The sequence below is a fragment of the Austrofundulus limnaeus genome, unplaced genomic scaffold, assembly GCF_001266775.1.
Source record: "Austrofundulus limnaeus strain Quisiro unplaced genomic scaffold, Austrofundulus_limnaeus-1.0 Scaffold39, whole genome shotgun sequence".
Lineage (NCBI taxonomy): Eukaryota > Metazoa > Chordata > Actinopteri > Cyprinodontiformes > Rivulidae > Austrofundulus > Austrofundulus limnaeus.
This window is the reverse complement of record NW_013952441.1, coordinates 1,653,074-1,662,890: the sequence shown is the minus strand read 5'-3', so window position 1 is coordinate 1,662,890 and position 9,817 is coordinate 1,653,074. Positions and strand designations below refer to the sequence as shown.

At 38.3% G+C, this 9,817-nt stretch overlaps 1 protein-coding gene across 1 annotated transcript; it reads left to right on the top strand.

Moving 5' to 3' along the window:
* The first annotated feature begins 943 nt into the window (after positions 1 to 943).
* On the top strand, positions 944 to 7,379 carry clrn3 (clarin 3). Its single transcript, XM_014007057.1, has 3 exons — positions 944 to 1,271; positions 5,169 to 5,354; positions 5,437 to 7,379. Exons 1-3 carry the CDS (start codon positions 1,040 to 1,042, stop codon positions 5,703 to 5,705), a joined length of 687 nt encoding a protein of 228 aa, XP_013862511.1. The 5' UTR covers positions 944 to 1,039; the 3' UTR covers positions 5,706 to 7,379.
* Positions 7,380 to 9,817: the final 2,438 nt, after the last annotated feature.

Here is a 9,817-nt window from a genome sequence, read left to right as displayed (position 1 = left end):
TGTTTATAAGGTAAACTATTTCATTTTTGCTACCGATAGAAATTAATAACTGGTTTTCCCAAAACCTCATATCTAAAACGGAAATGACTAAATTTAGGATGTAACAACATAATATAAGGTATCATATTTGGGTACAATATAAGCATAGAATATATACATTTTGTTTATAAGGTAAACTATTTCATTTTTGCTACCGATAGAAAATATTTAGTGCTTTTTAAAAATTACAGAATATTTCCTCATTGTAGGGATGAAAGTCTAGAAAATACAGAAAATAGAAGTTGCTTCCTTTTCTCATCCTATCTGTCAAATGTGAATATGAAGGTTTACATCTCATTTAATTGTTTCAGGAAGCTTTGTACACCAAAGAACAGGTCCAAGAGAAGTACAAAGCAACAATAACACTTTTCTGGGGTTTTTTCTGTCATTTTCCTTGATTTTTAATGTCTTAGAACCTCGTGTTCCAAATATATCCTCATATCTTCTTAAACAACCCATTCATGAATTTATTGTCTCTTCTGTGACACACTCATGTGATTACATTACTCTTCCTGTTAATGTGCCTTGTTTTATGAATCATTCATTTGTTTTATAGCTCCACAAACCTGAGAACAGGACTTTGAATTGAAAACAGGCAAACAGAGAATACTCAAAGYGCAAAAATCATCAACTATATTTTGTTTCGTGCTCTGAAGTTGAGCTGAGAAATGTTTAAATCCACTGTTAAAGTTTAGGTTTTAAATAAAAACTCCCCCCATTCAGTCAGTGTAATCTGTCATAATCCCACGCCTGCCATGATGAAGTTATCATGTTTAGGTGAAACTGGTGTCTCTGCTATGACGACCAGCTGTCTTTCCTCCTTCCAAACCAAAGGTCACATCATAAACATGAGGTTTTATGACCAGCAGTCCATGTTTCACTCCACCCAGGAGACAGATACACAGAGGGTCAGAAACCCGCTCCTGAGACTTCGTTCCTGTTTCACAAAAGGAGACGTTGGGGATTTCGATTTAACGCCAACTACTAGGATCCAGCCACGATGCCGTCCTTGGTGAAGACTTTACATTTTCTCCTGAGTGCGCTGATTACTGCCGTCTCTGTAGGCTTGCTGGGCTTCGCCATGTCAACAATGTGGTCTCAAACGTCCATGGAATGTGCAGAGTTGGGCAGCAGCCTATACAACGGAACTGCAAACATTAAAATGTCCCTTTTTAAAGGAGAATTAATTAGAGTCTCCTGTCCCACCTTTGGAGGTCGAGAGCTATTTGAAGGTAATGTTCCACGGGCCAGCGGGCCAAACTGAAACCTACTTTTCTTTCACTCTCATTCTAAAATGAGCTAATTATCTGTAAAACTGATAAAGTTGGAGTYATTTCTGAGTTGCTACGGTTGATTAGCTGTGGCGGCCATTCTGACTTGGGTGTGGTAGCCATTTCTGACTGGGTTGACTCCAAAGGTTCATCTGCTGTACATCCAATTATTACCTTTTAGGACTTTTTGCTAAAATTTGACCAGCTGTTTATAAGATATTTTGTTAACAAGAGGAATGTGTTGACACCAAAGTATTAAACCCAAATATTGCACTTTAAAGATGTGTTGCTAATATCGCACCGATTTTCAGTCTAATATCTGTAAAATGGGCTAAGTTTTTATTAATTTTTTAGTTAGCAGCAAAGTTTTAAGGTAGCTCTGGTGCCACCAGTTAGCTAGTGGTCAGAGTTGACACTGGGGAGGACTCTCACCAGGGCCGCCACGTGGCATAGGCAGTATAGGCAAACACTAAGGGCGGCGAACATCTAGGGGGAGCCACAAATGGGTTAATCACTTTTTATCAGTTTTGTTAATTTATTCTGTAGATTAATCACTGGTTACTCTGGTTTATGAAGGTAACTTGTTCTGTGGGTTTCTTAGCTGCTTTGTTCCTACATGATGTGTTGTACGGTGCTGAGTATATTTCAAGATAAAAATATCAAATGATTCAATCAAGACTAACTACTGGAGCTCAGTGTGTAAAAGGAAAACAAAATAATGATGACATAAGTTTCTGTTCTGATCTCAGATAAAGTTCAAGTCAAAGTCTGGTTTTCAGTGTTTTATCTTCATAAAATATTGGGCCTCATGCAAGAACATGTTCATATTCTTATCCTAAATTTCCCTTACTTTTGTTCGTACGAAGGGTTCGTACAAACATGTCACATCAGATTTAATAAACTCTTCTGTCTTCAGGAAAAGTGTGTAAATGAGGAGCGTAAACTGATGAATGCGTATCAGGTGCTCGTGCAGGGAGAGGTGATTAGCATAATTACCACCCCAAAAATGCCATATAAGGTTACGTTTCCTGCCCCACATACCAGGAAGTGTCCATTCATTTATGACATCGCAAAGTAAAAAAGAAGATTTTTACGAGTTCGGAGATTGAAGTCCTGCTCTCGGAGATCCAGGAAAAAAAATGTCATTTTTAGCARCGTCAGACCTGCTAAAGCCAAGGAATGAAATGACGACTGCTGTTAATGTCGTGTCTCCTRTGGGTCGCATACAGACACAGAAATAAAAATCTAAATCATATACATTTCTCTCTAGCCTGGCCCTTGCCTTCCTAYGCAGCTCCGATAAATTCTAGTTTCCCTTCACTGCTCCGTCTGGGACTTCTCCCATTGAAATGGATTTCCGCTGGCAGATTTTTAGCCGGGCCAATCAGAGAAGAGAACGTCAATTTTCTGCGCAGTGTYTCTTGTAAACTGTGTCCAAAACGGCAGGCCGGGTCTTCCGAAGTCCGAATTTGTCGGCCGCATACGTCACAGCGCCGCGACGAAGGACGTCCAAAACCGAAGACTCCTCTGATGCGGCCGACAAATACGTCCTTCCTTTTCCCCGAATCGAAGGACAGGTCTGATGGATCCTTCCCGGCCCAGCATATCCCACAATGCATTGCGGCCCGACCGGAGATTTTTTTATGCTAGTAATGGCAGACGAAATGAGAGAAAAGAATACATTTTAAATAAAAATATGGTGATGTAAAAATTAAAAAATTTTAACGGTTGTAATTCTAATAYTTTTATCATTTGTATAGACATGTTTTTAAATATTTTTTCGTCATAAAAAAACGTGAAATAAACATGAACCTACAGCGGGTCAATTAGTTCTTCAAATGATAACTTTAAGTTAATTTTATAGTTTTGTGATATTAATAGTGCTAATGTATTGATATATTTCTAATTTGATTTAAATTTGCTTGTTTAGCATCGTCACAGTTGCTAGGTGACATGACGTACGCCGGGGTAAGGAGGGGAGGCTAGACCGTCCAAATTCACAGCCTCTTTTTTTCCAGTCTTCCCGGTCTACCAAGGACCCGGCCCGCCGCGACCGGGTAGTCTGGGTCCTCCGGAGGACCCGGCCTGTTGTTTTGGACACAGCCGTAGTTYATTTTACCTGGGCCAAACAGCAAACAGATGGCAGAGTTTTGAATGATGTCGATGTTCTGCGCAGTGTCTGCTAGTTATTTTAGCATACGGCAGTGGAGGAAGTGAATGAAGCCAGTCTGTGTTGATAAGGCTTACAAATTAAATTAAATTTGTCTGACAAAGCAGCAGCTCTCATTTACAGTTGTCTCGTTCGGCTCGGTATATTTCTCCTCTCATTAGGGTTGTTTACAGAACACGCGACTTCCGGTTAGCTTCTTAGCTTAGCCTCCGTCGCAGCGACAACACACACACGCTTCAGCAGAGGCCACGCCTCCTGCAAGAAACGATTCTCTATGCATCGAGTCCAGACCCTAGTACGAAGCAAAGTGAAGGACAAGGGTCTGGTTTTAACCAGGCTAATTTTTCTCTAGTCCTACTCTAGTTTTCCTTTGGTCAATTATTTTAATTTAAGTGTAAACAACTGTGTTACATAGTTTTCATTTATTCAGAAGAGGAGCAGTCGCGCACTGCTACCCACCTCCCTCTCCCGACCATCACAATTGTCAGATGCGTTTCTGAAAACAAGCATTTTAAAATGTCTCCAAACTTCAATTAATGCATAATTTCAGTTGTTTTTTAGTTTAACATCTTCATATTAATATTGTAGTGTTATACAACATCATTAATAGCCTATTTAATTTAATCTAACCAATTTATGTTGTTATTTACATTTAAAATCTAATTCCAATTCAAGCAGAATAGCCTATTGTCAACATAATTATGGAGTGTGATTTATTTTCAACTCAAAATATCTTCAAACTAATGAAGTTATTAATGAAGAAAATCCGTCTGGAAATCAGCAAACTGCTGCTTGTAAAATAAACGACAGGTCTGGACGACACGTGAATTTTGTTCTAATTTGAAAAAAAAATCTTAGAATACAAGAAAATTGGTGAATGCCACAAATTCTCCTAAATCACTCGTRCGCACAACTTAAGAACAAATCTGTTCGTACGGACGGTTCTTGCATGAGGCCCATTGATTTTATGTTGTTTTATTAATACCAAGAATTTAGTAAAATGTTCTGCAAATGGCTGGAAAWTTCAGAAATTTAAGTAGATCTTTTAGAAGATATTCCAGGGGAACATACCCCTGGACCCCTTTAGAACTGCTTCACTCCACAGCTGCTGCTTAACATGACCAGGTGTTCCTCATTGCTGCCAGCAGATGTTGGCAGGTATGAGGCAGATTTCTATTCTGATTCAAATGCTAACCGTTTCAATTAAACAATTTGGTTTCTGAAGATAAAAACATATCAAAGACAAAAAATATTTGATGTGAATAGATGTAAATTGGCAGTCAGATTTCGAAAATTACACAAGGGGCACCACGTGAAATTTTGCCCGGGGCACCAATTTGGCTAGGGTTGGCCCTGCACCCAGCTTCTGCCACACCAAATTTTAACTCAGTATCAGATAAAGTGGCAGAGMCATTTTTGGTTTTGCTAAGGTTGCTTTGCTGTGGAAGCCATTTTGAATGGTGTTAATCCAATGAGTGTTTTTTAAGAGTTTTATTAAAATTCACCAAACGTGATGCAAACATATCTCAAAGATGAACCTAGATGAGCATGCTTTTGTTGTTTCATTGTTTTGGATGTGACTGGATAAATCATACAATATCTGTAAACAGTCTTTTGCGTGTGTGTGTGTGTGTGTGTGTGTGTGTGTGTGTGTGTGTGTGTGTGTGTGTGTGTGTGTGTGTGTGTAGTGTTTCCAAAGTTGAAACAAACAGGAACTGTTCCTCTGGCTCTACACGGGCTGTCTGTGGGCCTGCTGGTTGCATGTTTGCTGTTTTCTGCCCTCAGCATCCTCATCTCCCTCTACAACAGCGTCAGTAATCCTTACCAGACCTACATGGGGCCTGTTGGCGTTTACACCTGCAGCTCTCTCAGCGGTAAGCGCCGCTCGTTTCTGGAACATCTCTTCCACCTGCTTTCCGTTTTAGCGGGACTATAATTGTGCTCCTTCTTCTGCAGCGTTCTCATCTTTTCTGGTCCTGATTTTATACGTGCTGAACCTCAACGTGACCAACATGCAGGAGGATTTGGTTAAAACCAGCTCCGCCGTGGATCTGAAGGACAAGCGTGCGGTTATGCAGGTTGGATACTTCCTGCTCATCCCGTACACGGTGCTCTCTGTGATTGCCATTTTCTTGATCTACGTGTACGACCATGCCGCCTACACCCAGAGGCGGGAGCAGGAGAGRCCGACGGAGGACGCCCCCAAGGAGATCATGATGTATTAGAGACAATCCCAGAGACTCTGACGAAAATTCCCTAATGACTGTCTTACAAAACTCTTTGTGACGTCAGTTTTATTTATGTGGCACTTTACAAAGAAGCAAACGTGACAAAGTGCTGTACAGAAAGAAGTATAATAAAACTAATGGTAATAAAAGCAATGTCTCATAAAACAGTAAAAGACAGAGGTCAGGAAAAAATAAGATGCCAACAAGGAAGTAAAAATCTTAGGTAAAACAATATGAACAAACCAACCAAAGGTTAAAGGGACAGTCTGATGATTTTTGAAGTGATGTTCGACCTTATTGTTGTGGTGGTTGTAATGAAATAGGAGACGATGATTAAAACTCAGAAACTTTATTACATCTACTGTGTAGAAGCTGTTTCCGAACACAGCCTCATTTTTACTCCTGTTACTACAGTCTCCTCTGCTCTGTGCTGTGGCAGCAGCGCCCTCTAGTGACAAGACATAGCAAAAGAACAAATGATTTCGCCATGTAAACCACACCTGCCAAACTCAAGGCCCGCAGGCCAAATCTGGCCCTTGTTAATGTTTCATCTGGCCCCAAAGGTAATACAGTAATTTCAATGTGATTTTTTTTTATTCTGTATTTTTAGTGCATTCTTCCCGTGACAGCTGGTCAACTTTCAAGCCAAGAAAATTAAGTTTTATTTTTTTTTTCAACAATCTGTGATCTTGGTATGGAAACTGTAACAGAGAATATATTTTATTATTATCTTTGTCAGTATTCTCTTCCTGGTTTAGTGTCAAAAATTTAGATTTTTAGTAAGGGGTTTCATTTTTTTATCCGATTATCTGGATTGTGATGAAAGGTACCTCTAAGTTATAATAAGTATAACAGTTGTTGATAGAGATTAAGGCATAAAAAAATGAATCTTACGTCTTTCTTAATTAATTTTTTGCCTATCAGACTAATTTGTTATACAACATTTTTTCAGTAATTATTGACAGAAACTGACCCTTGGCTTGGACCAAGTTTTGTATTTTGGGCCCCTTGTGTAACTGAGTTTGACACCACTGATGTAAACCAAACACCACAACACTTTTCAGCAGTGATATTTGGTAGATCACTTCAAAACTCACCAGACTGTCTCTTTAAGCCAAACGGCAGGTCTTTATTGGGCCTTTGACATCTTCTAAACTCAGTTCTTTGGCATCTAATTGATCATTCTTAGAGCTCCAGATGATATAGGATGACGACAAAGATCCTGAAGAGCAAACAGCATCAGAACACTAACCTTAAAAACAAACAAAATCTTAAAGAGATGCTTTGGATCTTTTTGAGTGAGATGTTGATTCACCTCTTACCTGTGACTGTTTTATGCTCTTGTTTTCCTTTTAAAATACACTTGACTGTAAGCAACAAAAATATAATTTATACCAGCAAACAAGCAATTACATTTATATATTTTATTGTAATAAAGGCACAAATAATGCTTTCAAAATCTAACATTTTATGGATTATATATAGCTCCTGTACAGCTTGTTTTGTTTACAAAATGCAAAAATGAGTTTGTTGCTTCCCATATTAACAGATGTGTTTCAATGTTGTCATATTGTAAACAATTATTGAATAAAATGAAAGTTTTAACTTCATTTAGGAATGGGTTTTAAAGCTTTAATCCGTACATTTATAACTTTATTCAAACCTGCTGTTGTATTTATTCTGTGCATCATGAAGTTGATTTTTTCCTGGTTCAACACGATGAATTAAAGTCTTTTTAAAATCGAAACTAAAAGTCATAATATCCCCGTCAGGTATGATATAATCCAGAAGTTTAAACTGGTGAAAAGCTTCTGAAAATATGTTTCACATTAGAAAAAAAATAAAACAAAATAAAACAATTTGCACAAACTTCGCTTTAAATATTAGTTTACAAATAATATCTGTATTTTTTGCGATTTTATGTCACAGATTTATTGCAAACGTCATGCATATATTTTTTTTATTTTTGAAAAAAAAGGAACTTAAAAGGGAATGTTGAATTCATCAATGTCTGCTGCCCTCTATCTTTCACAGGATGTAAATGCAAGATGTGAATTCCTTAATTAGTTGGACACATTTGCAGCTTGTTGAGCTTAGATGAATGATTATTAATCAATAATCAAAGGAAAATGTGACCCTCCCTCCACACTTTGGGGGTACAGTTTGTCCTATCAACAAAAAGAAGTTCTTCTGAGTAAAATACCTAAATAGTTACAATGATGGAGGAGCTCGTAGCATTATAAAAATCCAGAAATTAAACTTTTCTTTTTAGAGGAATGATGTTTCAGCACCTTGGCCACATGGATGAGCTTATTACAAATCAGTTTAATCTGACTCAAAGCTTGCAGRTTCTGTAAAAGCCTCAGATTAGCCTCTATTGTCACTCGTGGATCTTCAGACGTGCTYACAGCTGTGATTCACACGGCCGTGTTGACATTAGAGCGAGGAGCGAGGTGTCCCGTTACCTTTTCCCGTGTCCCATCACTCAGGGCCTAAAGTCTGTTAGGACATGCCCTTTCCAGCACCTCTCAGCCTCGCAACGCCTTCYACCTGCCTTCAAAAGAACCACTCTTCCTTCAAGTTTCACACTTCAAGGAACCTGCAGAAGGATGCAGCGATTTGCTTTGTTGTCGCCAACGTGAATATGGATTAAATTTCTGGGAATGTCTGCGGTCGACAATGAATCAAAGACATTTCTGGGCCGTTGGTGGAGTAAAATATCCACCATGTTTGCTGGAGAAGWTGTTGCTTTTTTTAGGTTCCGGCTTTATTAGGATAAACATTTTCAGTCTGTTTAAAATTACAATAATCAGGTTCCTCCTAAAAAATATCCACCACGTAGAATAAATTAGATGTAATTCTGCTGATGATGCAAGTTGGCACCAAATCATCATTTGCAAAATTAACAACTTTACAAAACTGAATTTTCTTATTGCTCGATTCTTTTTCTTCAAATTTCCCAAACCTGACCTTAGTTGTGACTCCTGTTCTTTAACAAGTTATAAAAAAATGTCAATAACATTTTATTATTAAACTCACTGTTCTTACATTTGCTAATTTTTTACTAAATGTTCAATTTAAATGTTATGTCTAAAATGGGTAAATCTAAATGTAAATGTAAAGATATAGTTAAATGTGTGTCATAGTTGAATGTTAAAGTTTACATTTAAGAAATTCCTTTTTTTAGGTGCTTTTTTATGACATCATCATCCTGCAACAATAGCAACTGCTAACGCTGCTAACACTGTCCTGATGCAACTCAGTAATCCAGGTAGGAAAAAAAAACATTAAGTAGGTCCTCTGGACGGGTTCTTCTTTAACGTTGCTAACCTTCTCTTCAAGACATCAAGCTTTATCATAAGCTTTGTCATTTAGCTGCAAAATTTAAGATGAACTATTTTACATTTAGATTTACATATTTAGATTTAGGATTTTACATTTAGACATGACATTTAACATTTAGACATGACATTTAACATTTAGACATGACATTTAACATTTAGTAAAAATTAGCAAAATGCAAGAACAGTGACCTAAATAAAATGTTAGTGTTAAATTTTAACTATACACTCAAAACGTGAGTCGAATAATGAAAATGTTTTCAGTGACATTTTTAAACATTTTATTTTTACACCTCCAAATCTCCGCCCATACTTCACATGTAACAGCTTCAGAAGGTTTAACTGTATTCATTACCAGTCTTCTTCTGTGTGCACTGAGGTGTAAAATGGCTCCCCACCTGACGTTTGCGGTGCAAACATTGATTGAATAAAATCGGAGAGTAGGGGGGCAGTAATCTCTTCCTCTCTCTGCGTACTCTTCAGGATGGATAAACCTCGGATTTTGCAGGAGCCCTAAGCCCTGACCACTCGCTCCCCGTGATAGGATTAAAAGCAGAAACTTTTTGTACCTGTGAAACCGTATCCCTGCCAGGTCCCGCATCACAGAAGCTTGTGAAACAGACACCTCCAGCTTCAGGGCAGCGGGCCTGCACATCCAGCCGTGCAGAGTCCACTTTTGGGGAGTTTAGTGGATGGAAGGGGAGGGGGGTCTGGTTCACCTCTGAGGATTTTACGTCAGCAAAGTACTTGTGGGTGCAGAAGGGTTTT